Genomic DNA, 25664 nt, shown 5'->3' with positions numbered 1-25664 from the left:
TTTTTTTTTTTTTTACTTCATTTACTAATGATTATTATTATTATTATTATTTAGTATAGTATATGTTTGATATTAGTATAGAATTAGTTTATAGGATATATTTATATAGTGATTTGGCCCAATTAGTTAGTTGTTGTTGTCCCTCTTTTTTTATATGTATATCCTTTTGTTCTTTTGTATAGTACGTTTGATTATTTATTTATTTTCGGTTTATCTTCATATATATATATATTTGGATCTTGTACATAGTGTGCTGAGGGTTGATATTCTTATGGCTTCCTTTTTTTTTAAGAAAAAAAAAAAGAATAAAATAAAGAAAAATGAAATGAAATAAATAACTATGACAAAAAAAAACCTTTTTTTTTTTTTTTCAACTGACTTCAACAAGATGATGGATGAGGGTGATCAGAAAATGTTTGACAAATTCTGATTGAACAATGATGAAACAAAAATTAAAACAAAGTGATTTATAAATTTGACAGTTTATTTCTTATATACATAAAAGGCATAAAATACATAAAGTACATAGAATGACATAAAAAAAGGGGGGAGGTAATAAGAGAAATGATCAACCCATATCAAGTGTAAAAACCGAGTTCATGATCAGGAGGGATGACAGGCAGGGAGTATAAGGAAAAAGAATCAAAGACTAATCAAAAGTGGGGAGGATGATGACAATAAAATATCTACATCTATTATACTATATGCCGATTGTAAAAATCAATAGATCATCCATCAATCATCTATCACGAAATAGAGTAAGCAACCAAAAAAAAAAAAAAAAAAAATTAAGTGGTATCATTTTTCAAAACCCAAGGGTGAGATTTAATCTTGTCCAAGGTGATTCTTTCAAAAGGACACACTTTTAACATTTGATCAAGTAAATCAACAAGTTGAGGATGGGTAGTGTCAGATGCAGGTGTTGTCCAAAGCGGCAGACGGGTCAAGTCATCAATAGGTTGCAGAGGAGGTAGATTTCCATACACCATACAGTACAAAGTAAGACCTAGAGAATAGATATCTGCAGCTGTTTCATTGTAAGCATCGTCCTTTTTCTTTTTTATCATCAAACATTCAGGGGCTGTGAAAGCAGGTGTGCGGCGTCGTTGATATATCTTGTCGTCATGACCAGTTGATAGTTGAATGGCACTTCCAAAATCAATCAATTTAACATGTTGGTCCTTGGTCAATAAAATATTATCGGGTTTGATGTCACAATGGATCACATGTCGTTCATGCACTATCAATGAATAGATGAATGATGAGTTGTTTTATTTTATTTATTCAAAAAAAAAAAAAAAAAAAAAACTTACAATATTCCAAAGCAGATATCAATTGGACGAAAATAGAATGACAAGTAGTTTCATCTATGGATCTTTGATGTTCATGATCATGTAAATCAACCAATATAGATCCATCCACCCATTCTGTCACCAAATACACATAATCGTCTTGTTCAAACCAGTCGATCCATGTCACAATATTATCATGCTGTAATGATTTCAATATATCGGATTCCATAGTAGGTATATTGATCATCGTATCGATACGTCGTCGTTTACTACCGTCATTGTATTGTTGATGCCTTGGATGTCTTGCTTGTAACCAATCCATACCTTGTTGTCGTTGTAATTGGATCGCATTTATTTCTTTGATTGCCTGTCAAAAAAAAAAAAAAAAAAAAAAGAGTATATGATGATTATTAAAAAAGGTCCAAAAAGAAGGGAGAATATAATATTACATATAATTGTTTTGTTTTTGTATCCAATGCCAAGTATACAATACCAGTTGAACCATGAGATATTTCACATAATAATCGATAATGTTTGACATGACGATATTTTGTATTGAAATTCTTTTTGGTTTTGAAACGAGAATGAGCCCAAGATGTTGTTGCAAGTTGAAAAGAAATAGGATGAAACCAACGTGTCATGTTGAAGTAAGAAAGAAAAGAAAAAAAAATACTATTATTATTATTATTTTGAAAGAAAAAAAAAAGAAAAAGAAAAGAACAAGAAATAAATCTAATTTTTATATCTCTTGTTATTGAAGTCGGGCCAAGAAAAATCAAAAAATATCAAATCATCCAAGCATACAACAAACCTAGCCGCAGAACCACGTGTTTTCCATAATAGGTACACATCCGATATACCCTTTTTTTTTTTGTCAATGACATCAATACAATGACTCACTTTCTTAATATCTCTTTGTTAGTAAACAAACGGATCCTATTTATAAAGAGAACTACTTGCCAAGCATTTTTTTTTATATCTATTTATAATAAATAGCACTTAAATTAAAAATAAATCTGTTCTCTATCTGGTTATCCACGTAGTTGGGCCTTATTATTCACTGTTATAGTTTTTTTTTTTTTTTGACAGTTCATATCAACATGTGAAAATGATCATATTCTCAGCTTCAACTGGATGGCTTCATTTTTCACGTGGATGTCTTTTATTGCTCACTAACCCTCCCTTAAGAATGATTACACTAGTCCTAAATAATAATGTTACTGTATCCATTTCTTATCTTTTGAAACTCATGTTCCTTGAACTTATTAAAAAAAATAAAGAGAGAGAGACATGGGAACTAGGGTACCGGTCATTTCTGTTTTGGAGATCATTTCTTGGTAAAGGCTTGGAGAGGGGGAGCAAGCCAAGACCTTTTCCTTTTTTGGCCACCTTTAAGTATCCGCTATTGCAACGATTGACGGTACCAATGGATCCAAAAAAAAAAAAAAAAAAAAAAAAAAAATGGGAGAGTTAGAATTCTAATAGGATGATGTTTCAATTTCATCCTTATCATAAAAAAAAAGTGTCATTGTCAGCCATCATCATAGAAAATCACCAAAAAAAAAAAAACCATCATCAAGCCCCTGTTACGTTTATTAATTGCAATATTATCTTATGGAACATTTCAAATCGTAGAAAAAAAAAAAAGAAACCATGTAACAGCAAGTGCTCTACCTTCCCACTTAAGATTTGTCGAACGCAACAAATTGATCTTTGGTAATAATCTTTATATCTGTGACGATGGATGATAAGTGACGAAGAATGGATGATCAAAAAATAAAATAAAAAAAAAAGAACCATTTGACTATAAAAGGCAAGACTGGCGATTTCAATATTGGATATAGATCAAAATTTATGCAAATGGTATGATATGAGATGAAAATTAGTAATAATATGGAAATATCTCTATATATGTTAGGTAATATCTTTGATGTATGAATTGTCATCGTATATTCCATACTATTTTTTTTTTATGATAGACACTCTATTGTTCAATACTATCGGTGTTTGAAACAGTCATATGTCTTGTGTACAATGAATCTCCAAAATTTTTGCCACCTTTGCTTTCTTTTCTATTCTTTCACCGTCTTTTTTTTTTATACCACAGTGTAAAACGCACTGACAGTGGGGGAAAAAAAAAGGATTGTAATTAGAAGGCGAGTATGCGGAAACAAGGAAACGTATCACAAACAAATATTACTGGAACATCTATCAACAGCAACAATCCTGGAGGGCGAATGCAACGAATAGTGTCTCAAGCTGGATACTATGCTTCAGCTCTAGCTTCTGATGCAATCATACCTGATCAACTACAAATAAAACAACAACAACAACAACAAGAAACAACGGAACACCATGCTATTACTCTTCGTGCAAGGATGTCTGGGGCGATCAATGCTCTTTCTTTAGCTCCTGATGGTGAAGCAGTTGTTATTGCCGGTCGTGAAAGTAAATCATAAAGATGGAAAATAAAGAATACTTTTATTTTGGTTACTTATTCTTTTTTTCTTCTTCTTCTTCTTTTGAACGTAGTTCTCAAGATTATTACTGTGACTCCGGATGAAGTTACTGAAGCTTTCAATTTGCGCGCCGGTAGCCATTTAACGGTCAAATCCAGTAGTAATGATGTCAAATGGGGAAACAATGGTAAGAATATAATACGCTAGTTTGACATGTTCTTTCTTTTCATTTCTTTTATATATATTTTTTTTATAGCAACAAAAACCAAGGTTGCGACAGCAGCTACCAATGGAGCCATCATACTATGGGATATTAATAAAGTTGGACGGAAAACAGGTATAGGGATTATTATTTTTAAGAAAAAAAAAAGATTCACAACAACAGTACTGTTAATAATTTCGGAACATTATCTTTTATAGAACGGGTTATCAATGAACATTCACGAGCAGTCAATAGAATATGCTTCCAACCTGACAATGGAAATATCTTACTTAGTGCCTCTCAAGATGGAACGATGAAATGCTGGGTAAAAAAAAAAAAAAAAAAAAATAATAGGAGACACTTTTGTAATAGAAAATATTAATGATTGATTATTTTCTTTGACGTATTCTGACGCAATAGGATCTTCGTGATGCACGATCGAGAGCCAAATTCCGATTTGAAGGAAAATCTGAATCTGTTCGAGATGTACAATTTAATCCTATGATCCATCATGAATTTGCTGCTGCCTTTGAAACTGGAACTATACAGGTAAATGTGAAGAAAAAGATATATACATATACAGTACCAATACCTTCTTTTTTTAAATCTATAATAGAAATGGGATATGCGAAATCCAAAGGCTCTTTATGATCGCAAGGTTAGCGCACATAATGGTCCTTGTTTGACGGTAGATTGGCACCCTAGTGGAAGAACAGTGGCAAGTGGTGGAAGGGACAAGACAATCAAAGTATGGGATATGAGTGCAGATAATCGACGACCTCTATATACCATCCGCACAATGGCTTCAGTATCACGTGTGCAATGGCGACCTGGCTATGACGACGAAATAGCTTCTTGTGCTTTACTCACGGATCAACGTATTCACATTTGGGATGTAAGGCGACCTAATCTGGCCAAATATGCTTTTGATGAACATGAAACGACACCTACTGGTAAGAATATATATATATATATATATATATGTTTGTGCATAATATTCACCGCATGTTTTATTGAACATTAGGCTTTTTATGGTACAATTCTGATGTTCTATACTCTGTTGCCAAGGACAAGTTTTTTATTCGGCAAGAAGTGGAAGGCTCTTATATACCTGATCAACTATTACGACGAAATGCTGTTAGTTGGAATGCTCAAGGTGATGTCTCCTTTGCTGTTGATAAGAGTATTCATGACGAGTTTGTCAATACAAAGTAAGTATAATCTCCAAAAAAAAAGAAGATTCACTTATAACTCTATTATTATAGAACTACCAAATCAACCGTGTCCGCACCAAAGAAAAGCAAGCGTCTCAATACCAAATTACCATCTGTTGAAGAGGTCATCCAAAAATAGAAGCTTTATAACATTCTTCCTGATCAATTTTTTTATTTATTTATTTATAGGGAATTCAATATGTGCCTTTACAAAGTTGTGGTATTGCTCATCTGCCTTTGTTTGATTTCGAAACATTTTCAGTCTTTGCGGAAAACTATGATATCTCTGGAAACAATGTAGCTGATGCTTGTGAAAAGAATAGTCAGGTAAAGATCATTACAAAAGAGGAGTTGAAAAATAGAAATGTATTAAAAATCTCACGTCTTCATTTGTATTACTTCTAGTTGGGTTGGAAAATGGGTAGTTATCGAACTTCACAGACTTGGAAGATTGTGGGTCTCTTATTCGAAGCTGCACCTTTACTCGAGAATGATCATCCGAATGACAATGGTGTGTACCCTGATAGATAAATAGATTGATATCATTACTCATTTTGTTTCTTTTTATTTTTTTTTTTTTTTTGTAGACGACGAACATAAATTACAAGAACAAATGTCCCGGGCCTTCTTCAATGAAAGTGATGTAAGTACCTTTAATAATGACAAAAGCGATATGTATATGTGTGTATATTATATGTCGTCCAACTCTAATCGTTAACTTCTTTTTGTTGATACATATATATGTCAATAGAAGGATGAGGAACTGGATACGGACGAGGAAGATAAATCAGCAATACAAACTGAAGAAGATGATGATGACGATGATGACGATGACGATGACGAAGATGATGACGAAGATGACGATGATGACGACGACGATGATGATGATGAAGATGACGACAAGGATACCAATGCAAGTGAATCCAATCTACTTGATACAGCGGGGGTAGATCTATTTCCAACGTGGCAACATGATAATGTAGTGGCGGAACTATTCGATTACTATACAGAACAGGTAAAGATAAGTTGGTGGGATCCATTAGTAAAAACATATCTCTTTTTTTTTTTTTTAGTGCGATGTACAAATGTGTGTAACACTGTACCTGGTATTACAAAAGTATATTCATGTGGATGATGATCGACTGGAGGCTTGGTTCAATGCATATATTGATTTACTTCATCGATTCAAACTGTGGTCAGCTGCTACTGCTATTATCAATGCTTGCAAAATCCCTCGGATCCAAGAAAGAAATCAGGTAATTTAGCAAAAAAAAAAAAAAAAAAAATACAAAAAGAGAAAAAGAATAATAGTATATTTTATTTTATAGATGGCTACTACTATCAATATTGCATGTAGCAATTGTTTCAAATTGGTTCTAGGTACAAATCAAGGTGCATGGGCTTGCGATAAATGTCATCGACTATTGAATCCTTGTTCTATATGGTAATGAATCACATAGAACGAAAGAAGATACATAATTGTTACTAATTATTCTTTTTTTTTTTTAATTTTGTTTGACTAGTCATCAAACAGTGAAAAGTCTTTATGTATGGTGTCAAGGATGTAATCATGGTGGACATTTGGAGCATATGCGTGCTTGGTTTTCTGAAGAAAAACAATGTCCTACTGGTTGTGGTCATAATTGTGTTCTGACTTCCTTTGATCCATACAAGAATCAAACTTCTTCTACTTCTACCTGGATATGAATCATCCATTCCCACTCCCTACCCTTGTACATAGATAGACCTTTTTTCCTTTTGTATATCCTTATTTATTATTATTGTACCAATTTTTTCAATAAACGAATCCATTCCTTTGACTTTTTTTTTTTTTCAACACTCGATTTATTTTCAGTGTGAAGAGATAGAATGATTTGGATTAGGACTAGGATCCTGACAGATATGATGAGTATCATGGTACAAATAGATTTGAAACCATGATAACTCCCTTGAAAAAAAAAAAGATCATCATTGCTATAACATCATCTCATCAATTTAAAAAAGTCATCAACTTCAGGCACTTTCTTGAATAGAAAGTGCATCCTATTCTTTAAAAATAATCCACAAGTGGGTATACGTTGGTTGATCATGGATCAAAGTACTTACCCGAATAGGGAAGAATATTCCATCGTTGTTATCTAAAAAAAAAAAAAAATAAGGTGCCATTTTCTCGTTCGTCTAGTGATGATCATCTCAATCTCATTGTTTACCAAAAAAACGTAACAAAGGGAAGGAAAAATTGAAGAATCATCTTGTTGAAATATAAATATGGCAAAACATCAAAATAAACATTCATCTCAAATTTTGAAACGCATCATCTATGATAAGGTAAAAGGATTTTTGATTTTTGTGATTAGTTTCATGGCGGAACAAAAAAAAAAAAAAAAAGAGCCATGTGGTGATGACGAATAAAGATCATGCTATTTTTTTTTTTTGTGTATTATAAAACTTGTGTACAGGATGGATGTGTGTGTGAGCAAAACCGGATCTCGGTATCGGATAGTAAAAAAAAAAAAAAAATGCAACATCAGACAAAATACCCTTTTAAGGACGTTTTTGAATTTTTTTTTAAGGTTGGAAGAATTCTTAGAATCAGATCAACCTTAAAAAAAAAAAAGATGAACAAAACACGTATGTCAAGTGAGATAATATTAAAACAAAAAAAAATAGCGCATAAAAAGAAAAGATCATCGTATTCGAAACAATCCTTCAAAGATCTAAAAAGAATAGTTTTTTTTCTATCAGGTACGATTACGTGACCTTTTTCCCATCCCATCCCCAATTGGAATATAGAGGCTGACAATCAGATCATCAGATTTCAAATCACCGACTTTTTTTTTTTTTTTTTTGATTTGATGTCCGGAACGGTGAAAATCGGAAAGACCAAAAGATAAAAAAATGGTAAGATTCAATTTATTGAAATACAAGTAATAAAACAAAGTAAATATACAATAATAAATATGAAGAGTCAAGAAGAATAGAAAAATAATGATTGAAAATAATAACAATAATAATGATGATGATGTGTGAGAAGAGGACTAACTAAAAAGAAACAAAATGTCGTTTTTATTTCGTTGGTTCCACCACTTGTTTTTCATGTTCCAAACCGATTTCCGGGTCCGCCACCTTTTCATCCAATTCACCATCAGTTGTAACTTCATCAGTACCCAAGATAACCCCGTCCTGATTGACAAACTTTTTCGCATGTTGTAAGGCCGCATCGGCATCTTCTTCTTCGTAGAATTCACCTCGTTCAGCTTTAGCAATAGCAGTATGGCGTTGTTTGAAGAAGAGGTAAACCAAATAAAAAGAAATAAGAATCCAATAAAGACAATAACTAACAATGGTACCAATAGTTGCAGTGTTGTTCCATCCAAGAATAGAATTGAAGATTTGATATCCACCTGTAGAGCCAGTATAATTTTCAGGATTACCCCAAGATACATGCCATACAGACTATCATGTAAAAAAAAAAAAAAAATCAGATTCTCATTCATATATATATATATATATATATATATTATTCAACTTACAGTAGTCACTTTATAGGGAATCGCTTTACCGCCTTCTTCAGCGGATTCACCACCGATGACTTTATTCCATTGATATTGTTCAAAGAAACCAACCGCTTTGGACATCAAACCAGCAGCCACCAAATAGAGAATCACAGTAGAAAAGATAAAAAACCAACGTAATTGTAACATGGAACCACCACGATAAATAATTAAACCTACACAAGATCCAGCAAGGAAACCAGTAATAGCAGCAATAGGAATTGATTTGGCTTGAACATTTAATGAGACACCACCAATAAAGACTACAGCTTCAAGTCCTTCACGTAAAATAGTGATGAAGGGTAATAAGAAGAAGGAATATTTTTGCATCCAATGTTTGAAACTTTGTCTTTTTCCTTTTTGTCCAACTTCCATTGCTTTGGCCAATTTGATCTTCCATTTATCTTGAAGTTTTTCAGCCTTGAGGAAACTATAAAAAAAAATAATAATAATTTAATTTCTATAGAAACATATACCAGTGTACTTACGCGAGACCCATGGCGGTAATCATAATAGTAGCAATCAAACTAAAGGCACCTTCCCAGATTAGTTCAGCATCACCCCATAGATTAGTCAAAACAGTATACCAAACAGCAATAAAGGCAGCACCAATACAAAGACAGATTACTAAACCTAAGACAGCACCAAGCCAGACGTGTTTCCGTAAACGTTTGAAAAGAAGAGAATCATTGTCAAAGGTCATTTTCAGGAACGATAAGAGAACCGAGACAATAATAGAGGCTTCAGTAGTTTCACGAAAAAGAATGAAAAAGATGGGCACATTGAAATAATCTTCAGAAGCCATGATAAAAATTTATTCTATTAACAAGGCGTGTTAAGTTGTAGAAATAAAAAAAAAAAAAAAAAAAAGAAAAAAAGAAAAAAAGAAAAAAAAAAAAGACAACAAAACAATCAGAAGAGAGAATTAAAAAAAAAATAATAAAAATGAAAATCCGATGATCAAAAGAGGTATCTGACTTGAGAAAATCTTTCTATCTTCCAATCAAATTTCAGGAACTGGTCACGATGGTGTCCTCTCTTTGGGTAAACCGTCGATCAGATAACTTTACCCCATTCATTAACTAAACTGATCGTCCATCTTTGTTAAATGATCTAACTATCTATATAGTTAAATAAATGGTTTCACCAATAACGATCTGATTACAACCAATCATAATAGATCAACATTCTATTGTTTTATTGTTTTTTTTTTTTTTAAAAAAAAAAAAGAGAAATGAAATAAATCAAAGAAGTATATAAATTGATCAAAGAAGTTCTTTTTTTTTATTTTATTCTATTAAATAAATGAAGAAATACGAGAGGGGAGAATATAAAAACTAAGGAATACATTTTTTTTTATATAAATAAATATATATACATAATACAACAAATAAAAAGTAAAAAAAAAAAAAAGGAAAGTGAAATAGTAATGACCATAAATAGAAGAGAGGAATGCAAAATAATAATAATAATAATAAAAAAAAAAGAGTAATAAAATAGTACAACAAAATAAAAAATATATAAAAAAAAAAGATGGATGACGTTTTAATTATTAGACTTTGGTTTCATTCAAAGTTACCACTTCTTCAGTAGCCAATTTTTCTTGATGACCAGTAATAACACCATCTTGATTCACATATTGACGGGCCTTATTCAATGCTTCATCAGCATCTTCATTTTCGAATTCACCACGTTCAGCTTTCTTGATAGATTGTACTTTAGCCTTCCAGTACATGTACACCAAATAAGCAGAAACCAAGAGCCAATACAAACAATAACTGACAATAGTACCAATAGTAGCAGTGTTATTCCAACCAAGAATAGCATTGAAAATTTGCCAACCACCATTAGTATTTGTATTCAATTCAGGATCACCCCAAGATACATGCCAAACAGCCTAATCATATAAAAATCAATATCATCATCATCATCATAAAATATCTTTTTTTTTTTTTTTGTAACTTACTGTAGTGACCTTGTAGGTAATGACATCACCACCTTCTTCAGCAACTTCACCACCAATCACTTGATTCCATGAATATTGTTCAAAGTAACCAACAGCCTTGGACATCAAACCAGCAGCGACAAGATATAAAATGATAGTAGAGAAAATAAAGAACCAACGTAAACGCATCATAGAACCACCACGGTAAATAATATATCCGACCAAACAACCACAGAGGAAACCCATAATAGCAGCAATAGGAATAGATTTGGCTGTTACACTCAAAGATACACCACCAATGAATACCACTGCTTCGAGACCTTCACGGAGCACAGTAATAAAAGGTAAGATAAGGAAGGAATATTTTTGCATCCATTGTTTGAAAGTTCTTTTTTGTTTGGTCTGTCCAGCTTCCATTGCCTTGGCTAATTTGACTTTCCATTTGTCTTGTAATTTTTCTGTTTTTAACATGGCAAAACCCATCACTGTAATCATGATTGTAGCCAAAAGAGAGAAACAACCTATCAAAAAAAAAAAAAATAGGTTAGTCATCCATTGTGATAAAATAGAATCACTTTTTTTTTTTTTTTTTTTTTGCAAATGAATCATCCATTGGAAGTAGAATTATCCATTGTAAACAGAATTATCCATCAAAGAAGAATTATCATTTACAAAAGAATCATCCATTGCGCGTAGAATCATCCTCTACAAAAGGATCATCCATTGTAAAGAGGTTTCATCCAATTACCTTCCCAAATATCTTCAGAATTGCCCCAAAGATCATTCAAAAGAGTATACCAGACAGCAATAAAAGCAGCACCAATACAAAGACATATAGCTAGACCAGTACCGGCACCAATCCAAACTTGATTACGAAGGCGTTTGTAAAGAGGAGTAGAATCATCAAAGGTCTTTTTCAAAAAAGACAAGAGGACAGACACAATGATAGCTGCTTCAGTGGTTTCCCGAAACAAAATAAAAAAAATGGGCACATTGAAAAGATCTTCTGCAGCCATTGTGAAGAATAAATAAAAAAAAAAGAAAGTGAAAGAGAAGTAGAAAAAATAAAAAAAGTAAAAAAAGGTCAAATATAGTCAAATAGAAAATAAGGAAAAATAATAAAGACCGATAGGCTAAAAAAAAACTTTACTGAGTTCTCGATAATAATAATTTTTTTTTTCCTGAGTCACTATTTCTACCTATGATTTTGATTTATATTGCTGATAAAGAAGAAAAAAAAAAGAATGTCTATGGTACAAGTGACACTTGATTTTTTTTTCATTGAGCGACGAAGAAAAGTACTTCTTTTTTTTTCTTTTTTATCAGATGATGATTGGAAAGGGTTCCCGTTCTTGGGATGACCGTCAGTGGTGAGTCCCTTTTGTAATTCAAATTCACATAGAATGTTTCTTATTTTTCCACTTTGTGTTTATCAGATTGACATAATCAACGTGACTCTGATACCTTATTTCATCTCCGTTGATAATGAGAAAAAAAAAATCTTTTTTTTTTTTTTTTTTTGTGTAGAAGATGATTGACTCGGGAGACAAGGTTTTTTTTTTTTTTCATCATCATCCAATGAACCTTATCCCCTCTTTTGTTCCACGTCTATTAGATGTATGTGTAATCTTTAAATCAAAACCCAGCTGACTCGGGATAGTCAACAAAATTTTGATCGGGTCTCATCTGATAAAGTGGTAAAGATTTTCCCCCCTTCTCACAAGCCATTTTTTTTTTTATTGTTATTGTCGGATTTTCATCTTTTTCATCTTTCTCTTTCCTCTTTTCATCACTTTTTTTTTTTTTTTTTTTTTTTTTTACTCTCCAATTTATCACTGATGCGTCTTTTGGCTTGTCTTTTAGCAGTTGGTGTTGGAGTCACTCAAGCTGCCCGTGTTGTCTATGATTGGAATATCACTTATGTGAATGCAAACCCTGATAATTTATTTGAACGTCGTGTCGTTGGTGTCAATAATGCATGGCCGTAAGTAATCTTTTTTTTTTATATGGACGATCCCTCTTAACTTTTTTTTTTTTTAAATAGTCTTCCTCCTATTCACGTGAATATTGGTGATACTTTGGTGATCAATGCTCATAACAGTTTGGATGTACCTACCTCTCTTCATTCCCACGGTATGTTCCAAAATAACACAGTAAGTAAAACATCAAAAAAAACAAGGCGTTGTTCTTCAACTATGTTTTATTAATAAAGAAACTCTTCAAAATAGCCTTATATGGATGGTCCAGTGGGTGTGACTCAATGGTAAGATTTATTTTTATAAAAAAGACATTTCAATTAGTATTCTTAACTTTTTTTATCTTTCCTCTTATTTAGTGCTATTCCTCCTAACTATAACTTGACTTATGAATTCAACATTACTCAACATGGTAGTTATTGGATCCATAGTCATTACATGGTAAATAAAAAAAAGAAAAAAGAAAAGTATCCTCATTCAGATAACCCATGTTTCTTTCTTTCTTTCTTTCAGGGTCAATATATGGATGGTCTAAGAGGTCCTTTAATTCTTCATAACGTTAATGAAACTTACAAGTATGACGAAGAAATGATTGTCACTGTCTCAGGTAAGTTGTTTTGATACATAATCAATATGAAAGTTAGTAACATTTTTTCTTTATCCTAATAGATTGGTATCACAAGCAAAGTAATGACAATTTGAACACATTTATGAGCGTCTATAATCCTACTGGTGCTGAACCTGTTCCTCAATCTGGTATCATCAATGATAGTGCTAATACTACTTTTACCTTTATTCCTGGAAAAACCTACCGCCTTCGTCTTATCAATATGTCTGGTTTCAGTACATTCTATATTAGTATTGATGGTCACACCTTGGATATTATTGAAGTAGATGGGGTAAGTTATGACATCCTTTAAACAATATTCTCTAATTTGCTTTATTCAATAGGTTGAAACTCAACGTACTTCAGTGGATAGCCTCTATTTGACTGCTGCTCAACGTATTTCTGTCCTTGTTACTGCTAAGAACAATACTGATCTTAACTACTATATGCATGCTGATATGGCTACTGATATGTTTGATGTCATGCCTGATGATCTGAATCCCAGTAAGTCCATATTAATCAAATATGATATGATCGACTGATCTTTTTTTATTATTGCTATTAAATAGATATCACTGCTCCTATTTATTATAACACCAATCATCAAAACTTTGCTCCTAGTCAAGATATCGGTATGGCTTCTCCTTTTGATGATTTCCTCTTGGTTCCTTTGGTCAACGCATCTATTCCTGGTCCTGATCAATCTCTCAACTTGACCTTTAATTTTGAGGTTACTACTGATGGTATCAATCGTGGTATGTTCAATGAACTTCCATATTTGCAACCCAAGGTGCCTACCCTCAATACTATGCTTGGTATGGGTAATTTGTCTAACAATGTTGATGTCTATGGTCCTCAATCTATGGCTTTCATGATGAAACATCTCGATTTTATTGAAGTCGCTGTCTCCAACTTTGATGCTGGTAACCATCCTTGTAAGTCATCTAGGAAAAAGAAAAAAAAATTATTATTTCATCATATTGATTCATTTCTTTTTTTTTTTTTTAATAGTCCATTTGCATGGTCATACTTTCTATATGGTGGGTAGAGGTAATGGTACCTGGCTTGGTGCTAATGCTGGTACTACTGAATGGTTTAGTAATCCTATGAGTCGTGATACCATCTTGATCCCATCTGAAACTTACGTGGTTCTTCGCTTCCGTGCTGATAATCCTGGTCCTTGGTTCTTCCATTGTCACATCGATTGGCATTTAGAATCTGGTTTGGCTGCCACTTTTATCGTTGCTCCTGATGTTGCCCAGCAACGTATGACTTTACCTCAAGCTTTCTTGGATGTATGTACTGCTGGTGGAAACCCTGCTACTGGTAATGCTGCTGGTAAAGAAGGATTAGATCTTAGTGGCGCTCCTAGTGGTGTAACTTTGATTTATGATGGCTTTACAGCCAAGGGCAAAGGTGCTATGGCTGCTTGTATTTTGTGTGCTTTGATTGGTATGGGATCCATTGTGTTCTATGCTCTTTCTGATCCTGAAAAGAAGGCCCGTGCGATTGCTGATGCTAAACGACAAGGTGCTACTCCTCCTTCTTAGTTTTATTTTGGTGATTCCCCTGATCATCTCTTCTTTTTTATTTTTATTTTTTATTATTATTATTCTTTTTTTTTATATATTTTAGTTCTTATTCATTATTATATCATTTTATCAGTTTTTTCTTCCCCCTTTTTTACTCCATATATAGGATGGGCCATTCATCTCATTGTTTCTCATTATATAGACATATTTTCTATTTTACTGTATACTTTCTATATGTAAATGCCTTTATTGTTTTCTTGTATTATTTCTATCTACTCATTCCCCCACTTATTCTTTTATTTTTGTTTGTTTGTTTTCATTGAATTATATAATAATAATAAAAAAAAATCATCTTTTTTTTTTATTATTGATTTATGATCTTTGTGTTTCAACAGCCTTAGATTTTTTTTTTTTTTTGTGAAATCAAAAAGGATTTACATCGTAACATCTATTTCAGGACTAGATTTAATCTGAGGGGTTTTCATATATATGTTTTTGATATTTTATCTTTTATTTCTATCCTTCTGAATCATTTTTCAACAATCATCATGTTTGCTATCAGTCATCAATAACGTAATCATCAGTACGATGATGATACAGCGGAGTAAAAAGTGGATGTGTCTATTTTTTTTTTTTATATATATATATTTTTTTCTGCAGGGTTCCAAGCTTTTTTTTTTTTTTTTTTTTTTTCACATATTGAAGTTTTCAATGTCTTTTGTGAAATCCTTTTCTCGCATAGCTCGACCTATCTACACACATGTTTCAAGAAGAACACTATACCATTCTCACCAAACTCGATGGCTGATTATACATAAAAGAACGACATCATCTCTTCTTCGGTCCTCACAGCAAGCTTGGTTTCATGCCTCACCTTTCAACTCAAGTCCTTATGAAATCAGGTGAGTATAAGTTATTATTTACTTTATATATTGGACGTATCTTTTTCAACCCATTCTGTTCTAATATATCATACTCTTTTTTTTTTTTTTTTTTGTAGTGAATTGACAGACGACAGTTATCATCGTATCTCGGATAATACCTTGCATCACATGGTCGACATTTTAGAAGCTATTGGCGATGAGACTGATCTGGATGGATTTGATCTTGAATATTCAGTAAGTTAGATAAGAATACCGAAGAAGAACGATTGTTTGATTTTTTTTTTTTTTTTTTTTTTTTTTTTTTTTGGTGATATGGATATAGCAAGGTGTAATGACTTTGAATCTTGGTGAACACGGTACCTATGTTATCAACAAACAACCTCCCAACAAACAAATCTGGCTTTCATCTCCAAAGAGGTAATAACAATAACAATAATAATAATAATAAAGAAGGATGATCATTCATGTACCATGCATTTATTCTCATCCGATTCTTTTAAACTTTTTTTTATATCTATCTCATTGAAAAGTGGTCCTAAACGATATGATTATGATGCCAACAAACAGAAATGGTTCTACAGTCGTGATAACCATACCTTGGATGAACTATTGAATAATGAATTGGGTGATATTTTGGGAAAAGTCGATGTCTTGGAAGGATTAGAACAAAATGAATGAATAGTTTTAGATGGATTCCTTTCAATTATATATATTCTCTTATTTTTTTTTTTTACTCCAAAAACATGTATACACAACAAATCTAATAAAAACATATCTATTGAATTTATTATGTTGTTTTCTTCTAAATATCTTGTATTTATGTCTATCGTATGTATCCAAATGGGGGTTTTATTTTGATCTAATAATAAAAAAAAGTATATTCACAACCGTATAAAAAAAATACATAATATGGAGAGGGAGGGATAGAAGAAAGATGGACAATCAAATAATAGTAATAATAATAATAATAAAAAGGATGTAAATATAACTATAATAAAGTGCTAATAATAATCACTAAAGATCTAGGGTAAATCATTTGCTTCTACTACTTCCAGATGCATATTGACGTTTGTTGATGTCGAAAGGAATATATCGATACTTGATCATATGTTTGATTTGTCGTCGCATGGTGATAGCAAATAGAACACAAAAGTAAACCAAAAGAATGGGCCAATAAACAGGGATATCAAAGATACTAAAGAAGCTACAAAATAAAGCAATCAAAGTTGCTTTAGTGACAGAATACCTAAAAAAAAAAAAAAAAAAAAAAGTTGAGCTTTTTCACTTTTATTATATCTGACCAATCCCAATTTTCCACAATTCAATTTACCAAAACTTGAATTCAGGGAGACGTCGAATAAAAGGTTTAAATTCTTCATCATTCTTGACCGGTAAAGAGGGACCTTCTTCCATTTCATTTTCTTGTGTATCCATTTCCATTGAAGGGTCGAATTTTGGAGTCAAGAAAGCCAAAAACAAATTCAACATATAAATCCCGAGAGCGTACCTATACGAGAGAAAGTGTTAAGCATAAAACACTTCACGCGCTTCCCAATAACATACAATATACAAACTTACGTGACAATATACCAGCCTTCAGCCAAGATGATGCGTAACATGAATAAAACGAGTAATACAGTTGTAGCGATCCATCGATATTGTGTAAATGGTGTCACTTCATCCAAAAAATGTTGAAATCTCTACATATATATATATATTTTCAAAATTAATATGGATAAGTAAAACATCTATAAAATAATATATTTTCCTCCTTTTTTGTATGATCCATTCGTTTCAAATAAATACATGCTACCACAAGTATTTTTAGATGAAAAGTTCAAAAGTAGATTGTACCATGTTCAACAACTGACAGTCTTTCCCCTTTCTTTTTTTTCTTTCTTTCTACTTACCCTTTCCAACATGGTTTTTTGTTGTAATAAATTGTTACTAGTTCCTTCGGTTTCTCCGGCAATATCGTTCATAATATTAGAAAATATATTATAGATGTTATCTAAAAAAAAAAAAAAAAAAAGAAAAAGAAAAAATGAGAGAAAGTATAGAAAAATTTTGCCTCCTCCTCTCTTTTTTTTTTATGAGACTGGGTTTAAAGTTCAATTTTGAAAGGAAAGAAAGGAAGGGTTCATTGTGGTTCAGGACAACCAAAAGAAGTATTGACTGTCCCATCAAAACAAATCATTTATCATAAATCTCATTTAGTTCATTTATTTTTCATCTTACCTTTATAAGAAAACTTTTTTTTATGGATATTTATTACTTTGATGCTTAAATTTATAAATGAAGGTCTATATTGTGATCATAAGTATAATGATCTTTTTCAATGTTGATTACTCAATGATAGTCCAAATTTGAAAATATAATCATCATCTCCCACTTTGCTTATCCTTTTTTTTTTAATGAAAAATAAAAAATAAACAACACATTTCTTAGTTAAAACAATTTGATATTTTTGGTTGACAAATCGACTTTTTAATTCAACACCACCTTGATGTCAAATAAGTATCCTAAATAATATATTGAAGTGGACACTTTCTTTATTACTGAAGTGGTCAAGCTGTATGATATTTAAGGATCATCCTATGATTATTCCTTCCTACAGGCATTCGAATGATCGATCATCCAGTCATTGTATTCATCGACAGTAAGACTTCATCGTGTTAAGCTAATAAAAAGAAAAAAGAGAAAGAAGACAACAGAAATATTATGCTTTCCAATACAATAAGACGTTGAAGAGAGATAGAAGGAAAAATGAGATAAGTGGTCATTGAGGGGGAACTGAGAAAGGAATGAATGAGAATAAACAATATTTTATTGATGAAAAGAATACAGGGATAAAGGGAATAGTAGCAGTAATAATAATGATGATGATCAATGCCGCTTGAATATATCTATGTATCAAGAAGGTCAAACTGAGTAGAAGATAGCGTTTCAGAACGTGATATTGTAGGGGAGAGTCTGTTCTTGTATTTTTCCAACATAGGATGAGCTTGGTTGCAAGAAATGTTGTCCAAAGCCTTGTTCATTAGATCCTACAAATTGGAATATTCTATTGGTTAGTCTATCCTTTTTTTTTTTTTTTTTTTTTTTTTTGCGTTCAACTTAACCTTCCAACCCAGGAGTTTCTTCAGGGTATTGTCCAACAACAAGTAATGATCGTCGACAAAAGGTATTTTGATGATGGCGTAAAGATAATAGGTATAAAATGGTTCTTCTTGATCGAAATATATGATATAGAGCTGGATCGTGTCTCCTAAAAAGCAAAAAAAAAAAAAAAAAAAAATGGTTGAGTTGATACAGCAATGTCATAAAGAAAAAAGATAGAGACTTGTATAAGATTTACCAGCCACAACCATTCCAAATGATACCAATCCTTGATCATTTTTACTCCTCAATAGGTTCACATGTAGTTGTCGTTTTGCCAGTAACATCACTTTCACCCTATCACAATCCATTTGCCCTATACATCTACCAGGTGCCTTGACTTCACCGTTCCCAATTTCAATTCTTGTATTAGAATCCAATCGAGCACAAAAGAGTAAATCTGATCTCGTTTTTACTTGATCTTTCATATTGTCATTCTTGTAAATTAAGGATGTTGAGTCCCTACATCATATAACATGAATAAAACAAATTAAAAGGAAGACGTGAGATCATCATCGATAATCATCTTTTTTTTTTTTTTATATCTTACCACTTGATAAATATCCTGTCGCTAAACAACGGTGTCAGTAATCCAGTTAGAGAGGTAGCTATAAAAGTCATTTCGGATACCAAAGATGCTTCAGATTTGGCTTGTTTCAATGTAGGTGGTCGTAAAGGTAGATAATGGTAAAAGAAGTAGATGTTCATTAGAATATGACTGAGCTTCAAACAATCCAGATCTGGTACTGTTCCTTCTATCGATGATGATGGTATAAATAACGATCTTGTTTCAATGGCGTCTTTCAATCTGGAAATATCATTTTGAATGATAGAAGGTAACACAGCACTAGGAGGGAAACGGGCAAAGTCCACTACTGTTGACGGAAACAAAGAAGAGTACACGAGACAACCATTCAAATCCTTTGGAGACAGTTCGCCTGCATTTGCAAGATCACAAACTCGTTGGAATTCCTTGGATTTTGATGAAACAGAAGACATGGATGATGCTGTTGCACGAAGATCGAGTTTAATGAATGGATCCAGTTCCACATAGTCCAAATGCCATATATGTCGTTTCTCTTGTTTTTCTTCTTCGGTTGAATGTTCGAGGTCGCTAGATGGATAGTAAGTGAGATCCGAATTAAAAAGTCCTGGAGAATACTAAAAAAAAAAAAAAAATCATTTAATAAATGGATATATCATAAATCATTGCATTATCTCTATGGTCATTGGGATTACATTGTCACTGTCATCAATATGACTAGGCGTACCTATATCATCAGCAAGATCACTAAAAAGAAAACAAAGATAAAAATCAAATTAATCACTTTATTTTAATGGGGAGTGAATTACCTTGGTTTTCTTTTGAGAGTTTCGCGTGATTGTGGTGAAAGGTTTTCCCGATGCTGCTGCTGTTGTTGTTGTGGTTGCTGTGATGATGATGGCGGCGTTGACCCCTATAAGATAAAAAAAAAAAAAAAAAAAGGAAAGAGTTAGCAAGTCCACCAATGGCATCAGATGTATAATATCGATATATATATATATGTATATATGCTTGTCACTCACACTTACTTCAGAAATGCTGGAAGTAGAAGGAAACCTAGACAGAGTAACAGAGGTAAATGAATTAGTATGTGACAAATACATATAGGAAAGTACATTATAGACTACCTGTTATTCACCGTGTTCTTGTTACCATGGATGTTATTCACTTGATGTATGCTGTTGTCAATCTGTAGTGTAGTAGTAGCTGTTGCCTTGGAGGATTTTGTATCTAACTTTATTGCGATTAAGAATCAAAATGGATAATAAATGAGTTGCAAGTAAATTAGTCAACCTACATATATACACCTACCGTAGCTTGCTTGTTTGCAGCAAAACTTCTGAGAGAGTTAGGAAGTTCCTTGTTCCTTGCCAGGCTAGATAAAGAATCGTGGTAAAGTTGTTTGGTAAAGTTGAGGTTCGTTGCATTGTGTGACGCAGTAAATGTCGAAAAGGCCCATTGACGCGGTGGTATTGTTAAAAAATAATTGTCTACTTTGATAAGTTCGATATGTGGAAGTTGCTCGATGATGCTTTTATCAAAGTTGAAACCCATTTGTATTGGAGTTAAAATTGAAAGAAGAGTGATTTTTTTTGCATAGAAAAAAAAAAAAAAAAAGGAACTGAATAAACGGAGATTGAAATGGAGGACATCATAATGATCAAATATCTAATGAGAAACAAAAAATATTCTCCCTCTTTTTGTTCTTCATCTATTTACAATTATATCACTCTTGTGCAAAAACTTACGGAATACAACCTTGTGGAAGATCGAGTTTGGGTGATAAAAAACCGACAAACGTCTCACATACTGTTGGATCTTTGGAAGGTATGTTGTTGGCTAACTCGACTCAATTCAGGAAGACTTGGGAACTCATCCTTGTTCCGACAAATGGCAGTGCATTGTGGTGACAACAACGTTCTTTTGTTACTCCTTGTTATTTGCTAGCCTTTCTAATTGATATTGCTTCCTCTAGCAGCTTGGTTGTAGATGGATCGGGCTTGGGTGATAAAAAACCGACAAACGTCGCGCATACTGTTGGATCTTTGGAAGGTATGTTGTTGGCTAGCTCGACTCAATTCAGAAAGACTTGGGAACTCATCCTTGTTCCGACAAAATGCAGTGCATTGTGGTGACAACAACTTTGTTTTGTTACTCCTTGTTATTTGCTAGTCTTTCTGATTGATATTGCCATCTTTTGATTCCTCTTTCAATGATATGATTTGCCGATTCGAATAAAACAAGGTAATGAAATGTAAATTATAATTAATGTTGTGGTAAAATACTCACTTTTTTTTTTTTTATTGATCGAGGAGGAAGTAATTGAAGCGAGCAGGTGGATGTATAACTGGATCAATTTGAAGGAAGATAAAGCATGAATATGGACTGGATAGCTAGATTCGAACTGATCAAGAAAGGCAATGGGGTTAGGCACTTGTATTTTTTTTGATGATCTTCTTCTGGCTTGGTTGACTTTTTCGTCTCTTTCTCGTTTGGCTATTATCATGATGATTCTTTTTTTTTTTTTTGGATAGTTAGTATTAGTCAATTAATTTTACATATATACTGTTTTCTACTTTCTTATATTAATAAATCCATATTCATATTTTATTATTATCTCTGAATCATCCTATAGCATGTTATTATTATAGTAAAAGGAACGAATATTTACATATAGCTATCATCCAATCATTTGATCCTACTATCACTTTATTACTTGATGAATATTGACCATACTTATTACTATTATTATTATCATCAACTTATCGATTCAATCGTGAATGTTGATTTGTTCTTATTAGATCAGTTTGTTATGATTTTTCTTTTTCATCATCATAGTGGACTGATTATGGAGTTACCTTCGTAGTGTTATCATTATAGACGTATCTTTGTAAAATCACATTTTATTCATCATCATCATCCATCATCATCATCCATCATCATTAATATATCTTAATAAAAAATAATAATAGTGGATTCTTTATAAAATGGATTGATAAGGCTAGTGAAAGATATACTTTTGCACTGTAACTTTAAAAGGTATATGTGATGCAGGGTTAAGAGTCACTGTTTGTACTGCATTCTCTTGGAATAAATAATGATGATGCAGTTATTACCATGACAATCTTTTATGATATATCGCATTGACACTGTACGACATGCGCTATGGTAAAACTCACTTTAATATTTGGTAATAAATAATAATAATAATAATGACAAAAAAGGATGATAGATCATAGAAAATAATGTGTTCTCTTTATAAAACCAAGTATGATTGGACTAGATACAATAATAGGATAGATAACGATACATAATAATAATAATAAAAAAGATTTGTCTACTTAAGTTTATAACTAGAAAAGGGATCATCCGTTAAAATATTTATTGAACTAAGGAAAAAAAAAGTGTCATCATTTCAGTCACCAGGTGCTAAACAATTGACAACTTGTTGAATGAAAAAGGAAAAACTCTTGGGATATCTAAAATTATATTGACAGATTCATTGGACGATAAGAATTATTATTAAAATAAATAAATAAATAAACGCCAACCATGATTATAAAGATATTCAATTATTTTTTTCAATCATCACCCTTTGTGCTTATACCTGGACTAGGTCACTCAAAGTCTGAGTTCCAAATATATAGAAATAAATTTTTTTTTTCTTTTTCTTCTCTCATAGCCATCCCCTTAGACCTATTTTTTTTTTTTTGTTTTTTTAAAAAAAAGAAAAAGTTCACTTAGTCACTACAATTCATCCTTATATTTCAATCTTATATTCAAATTTATTCTTCTTAATATACCACTCTGATATATTTTTTTTAATAAACATGGGAATCCAAGGTTTATTACCTCTGTTTGATAAGGTACAACAAAAAGTCAATATCAAGGAGTATTCTGGTTGTCGCGTTGCTGTGGATGGAAATGTTTGGCTTCATAGGGGTGCTTTTGCTTGCGCGAAAGAATTGGCTCTGAATCAACCTACAACAGGGTAAGCTACTTTATAATATATTTAATAAACTTCCTTTCTTATTATCAACACTTAATATTTTTATTCTATTCCTCACTAAGTTATGTTAACTATTTCAAGAAACAAGTGGAATTCCTTCAATATCACAAAGTTGAACCTGTTATTGTTTTTGACGGTGAAGCTTTACCAATCAAAAAACATACAAATGATCAAAGAAGACTGTAAGTAATAATCCATATATTATAAAAAAAAAAGATAAAAGATTTAATATCAAGGCAACTATTAAACTGTAAAACAATTTCTTCGTTTAGGAAACGCCAAATTGCCCGCGACCAAGCAATGGATTATTTACGACATGGGAATTTACATCAAGCTACTGACTGCTTTCAAAAAGCCATTCAAATCACTCCTCACATGACAAAAGAAGTAATCAAGGTAAAACCTGATTTCATAAATCAAAAAAAAAGAAAAATATTATTTGTGTTACTACACTCCTTAATATTTATTTCTTTTCATTATGATAGTATCTTGAATTAAACAATATCAAATATATCCATGCGCCCTATGAAGCTGATGCTCAACTTGCTTTTCTCTGTCAAACTGGTCTGGTTTCTGCTGTCATCACTGAAGATTCGGATCTTTTGGTTTTTGGTTGTCCAACTGTATTACTCAAAATGAATGCCTATGGTGATGCTGTTCAAATCCGTCAAAAAGATATCTTTCAAAAAGTTAATCAAGATATTGACTTTACAAATTGGAATCTCATGAAATTACGACATATGTGTATCCTTTCTGGTTGTGATTACTTACCTTCCATTCCTGGTGTGGGAATTAAAACAGCTTATAAACTCTTTAATCGATACCAAACAATATCCAAGGTATTGTCTGTCTTTTTTTTTTTTTTTAAAAAAAAACATATATTCATGGATTATTTTGTTTTCAAATATATATATAGGTTCTGTACCATTTACAACGTCAAAGGAAACTAAAAATCTCTCCCGATTACGAACATAACTTCTTCAAGGCGAATGATGCTTTCTTATTTCAATATGTATACAATCCTCTGTCCAAGAATTGCACTCGTTTGAACAAGTTACCAACTGGCAAAACATATCTTGATTATGACTTTTTGGGTGATTCTCCAAACGATGAAGAACCAACCTTGAAAGTGCAAGTCAAATCCGTTGAAAGCAAGACATCATCCTCTTCAAGATTCCCCTCTATGGTTACCTCATCAACGTCATCAGCACTTCCTTTACGAAATATTCAAAATCAACCTTCTACAACCTTATCTACAAACGCAGTACTTCCCAAGAAATACTCGTCAATGACGGAAACAGCTATATACGATGAAAATAACAAGGAAAACATACCAGTAAGTCATGAATTTATATTGATCTCCAAACAAAGAACCTTGTTCTGACCTTTTTTTTTATTTTTTTCTTCTTCTTATTATTACTATGTACTAGCCTTGGATTACAATGACTGCTGTTACCCAACCTAACAATCAACAATTGAAAAGAAAATATGATGATTCCCATGAACAACAACACATCAAGCCATTACTACCTCAATCAAATATCATTTCATCCAATAAAAAACGCAAAACTTCATTAGCATTACCTACAGCAACTGAATCCTTGAAACCATCTTTCTCACGAACTTCATATACCCATCCACAAGTCACATCAGCAACATACATCTCGCTTTTTGGACTGTGTAGAAATGACCTATCGTCACGAAAGCGAAAATTGATCAACTCTACCATACTCTCTCCGACGGATGTGCTTATTCCATCAATGACCAAACGATTCCATGTTACTCACTGATCTCTCTCTCTCTTGTATATCCTTTGAAAATCGATACTGTCATCTATCATTGTTATTTGTATTAGGTCGATCCTTTTTGTTGAAAATGAAAGTGAATGAAAGGATGATTTGTTCAACAAACAAGAAACTATCAATTAATTGTCAAAATTCCATGTAAATCATCCTTCATTTATTTATAACATGTCTCATTATCAAAAAGTTCTTTGTTAGAAATCTCAATATATTTGGCAGTATTACGTTTGTATCAATTTCATTATAGTTACCTTTATTCATTTTATAAATATTCCCCTCGTTTAGTTTGTTATACATATACAGTATTAGTTCATTCCACACAAAAAAATAATAATACAGTATTAGTTCATTCCACACAAAAAAATAATAATAATCCAGGTTTACATATGCATCCACACACACACACACATATATATATATATCTCCTCCTCTTTATTATTATTTTTTCTTTGTTTATACATATATCTTTTCATTCAAATTCAATA

At 32.1% G+C, this 25664-nt stretch overlaps 9 protein-coding genes across 9 annotated transcripts; 4 read left to right on the top strand and 5 right to left on the bottom strand.

Moving 5' to 3' along the window:
• Window positions 1-460: 460 nt before the first annotated feature.
• On the bottom strand, window positions 461-2166 carry BX664DRAFT_304377 (kinase-like domain-containing protein). Its single transcript, XM_051542515.1, has 3 exons — window positions 1742-2166; window positions 1314-1659; window positions 461-1240 (listed from the first exon to the last, which is right to left on the bottom strand). Exons 1-3 carry the CDS (start codon window positions 1931-1933, stop codon window positions 789-791), a joined length of 990 nt encoding a protein of 329 aa, XP_051395849.1. The 5' UTR covers window positions 1934-2166; the 3' UTR covers window positions 461-788.
• A 1445-nt stretch (window positions 2167-3611) lies between these two features.
• Window positions 3612-7322, top strand: BX664DRAFT_344096 (WD40-repeat-containing domain protein). Its single transcript, XM_051547413.1, has 15 exons — window positions 3612-3740; window positions 3825-3938; window positions 4008-4088; window positions 4172-4278; window positions 4374-4502; window positions 4570-4906; window positions 4978-5164; window positions 5219-5291; window positions 5357-5494; window positions 5573-5678; window positions 5755-5810; window positions 5919-6182; window positions 6241-6423; window positions 6496-6611; window positions 6691-7322. The coding sequence occupies exons 1-15, from the start codon at window positions 3671-3673 to the stop codon at window positions 6872-6874; spliced, it is 2145 nt and encodes a 714-aa protein (XP_051395848.1). The 5' UTR covers window positions 3612-3670; the 3' UTR covers window positions 6875-7322.
• Window positions 7323-7999: 677 nt separating this feature from the next.
• Window positions 8000-9581, bottom strand: BX664DRAFT_344093 (iron permease FTR1 family-domain-containing protein). The gene is made up of 3 exons (XM_051547412.1): window positions 9210-9581; window positions 8701-9151; window positions 8000-8623 (listed from the first exon to the last, which is right to left on the bottom strand). Exons 1-3 carry the CDS (start codon window positions 9524-9526, stop codon window positions 8234-8236), a joined length of 1158 nt encoding a protein of 385 aa, XP_051395847.1. The 5' UTR covers window positions 9527-9581; the 3' UTR covers window positions 8000-8233.
• A 553-nt stretch (window positions 9582-10134) lies between these two features.
• BX664DRAFT_344091 (iron permease FTR1/Fip1/EfeU) lies at window positions 10135-11712 on the bottom strand. Its single transcript, XM_051547411.1, has 3 exons — window positions 11415-11712; window positions 10688-11187; window positions 10135-10618 (listed from the first exon to the last, which is right to left on the bottom strand). The coding sequence occupies exons 1-3, from the start codon at window positions 11680-11682 to the stop codon at window positions 10274-10276; spliced, it is 1113 nt and encodes a 370-aa protein (XP_051395846.1). The 5' UTR covers window positions 11683-11712; the 3' UTR covers window positions 10135-10273.
• A 773-nt stretch (window positions 11713-12485) lies between these two features.
• Window positions 12486-15067, top strand: BX664DRAFT_287711 (Cupredoxin). The gene is made up of 9 exons (XM_051541761.1): window positions 12486-12650; window positions 12711-12819; window positions 12895-12929; window positions 13002-13083; window positions 13156-13249; window positions 13312-13541; window positions 13594-13753; window positions 13819-14184; window positions 14261-15067. The coding sequence occupies exons 1-9, from the start codon at window positions 12505-12507 to the stop codon at window positions 14797-14799; spliced, it is 1761 nt and encodes a 586-aa protein (XP_051395845.1). The 5' UTR covers window positions 12486-12504; the 3' UTR covers window positions 14800-15067.
• A 718-nt stretch (window positions 15068-15785) lies between these two features.
• Window positions 15786-16343, top strand: BX664DRAFT_270615 (uncharacterized protein; the record flags this gene model as incomplete). Its single annotated transcript, XM_051541109.1, has 3 exons — window positions 15786-15899; window positions 15988-16082; window positions 16196-16343. Coding segments are annotated over 3 exons (357 nt in total), but the record flags the coding sequence as incomplete, so codon positions are not given.
• Window positions 16344-16511: 168 nt separating this feature from the next.
• Window positions 16512-17688, bottom strand: BX664DRAFT_344086 (Rer1 family protein). The gene is made up of 4 exons (XM_051547410.1): window positions 17576-17688; window positions 17244-17365; window positions 16996-17172; window positions 16512-16911 (listed from the first exon to the last, which is right to left on the bottom strand). Exons 1-4 carry the CDS (start codon window positions 17645-17647, stop codon window positions 16698-16700), a joined length of 585 nt encoding a protein of 194 aa, XP_051395843.1. The 5' UTR covers window positions 17648-17688; the 3' UTR covers window positions 16512-16697.
• Window positions 17689-18470: 782 nt separating this feature from the next.
• On the bottom strand, window positions 18471-20941 carry BX664DRAFT_344085 (uncharacterized protein). The gene is made up of 9 exons (XM_051547409.1): window positions 20680-20941; window positions 20496-20602; window positions 20397-20424; window positions 20178-20281; window positions 20064-20115; window positions 19375-19985; window positions 19024-19286; window positions 18788-18933; window positions 18471-18712 (listed from the first exon to the last, which is right to left on the bottom strand). The coding sequence occupies exons 1-9, from the start codon at window positions 20920-20922 to the stop codon at window positions 18572-18574; spliced, it is 1695 nt and encodes a 564-aa protein (XP_051395842.1). The 5' UTR covers window positions 20923-20941; the 3' UTR covers window positions 18471-18571.
• Window positions 20942-23080: 2139 nt separating this feature from the next.
• On the top strand, window positions 23081-25663 carry BX664DRAFT_304361 (PIN domain-like protein). Its single transcript, XM_051542514.1, has 6 exons — window positions 23081-23359; window positions 23440-23559; window positions 23650-23773; window positions 23863-24216; window positions 24294-24713; window positions 24808-25663. Exons 1-6 carry the CDS (start codon window positions 23199-23201, stop codon window positions 25165-25167), a joined length of 1539 nt encoding a protein of 512 aa, XP_051395841.1. The 5' UTR covers window positions 23081-23198; the 3' UTR covers window positions 25168-25663.
• The last annotated feature ends 1 nt before the right edge of the window (window position 25664 follows it).

This window comes from Halteromyces radiatus (assembly GCF_025201355.1).
Source record: "Halteromyces radiatus strain CBS 162.75 chromosome Unknown BX664scaffold_12, whole genome shotgun sequence".
In the NCBI taxonomy this organism is placed as follows: domain Eukaryota; kingdom Fungi; phylum Mucoromycota; class Mucoromycetes; order Mucorales; family Cunninghamellaceae; genus Halteromyces; species Halteromyces radiatus.
This window is presented reverse-complemented; position numbering and strand designations above follow the sequence as displayed.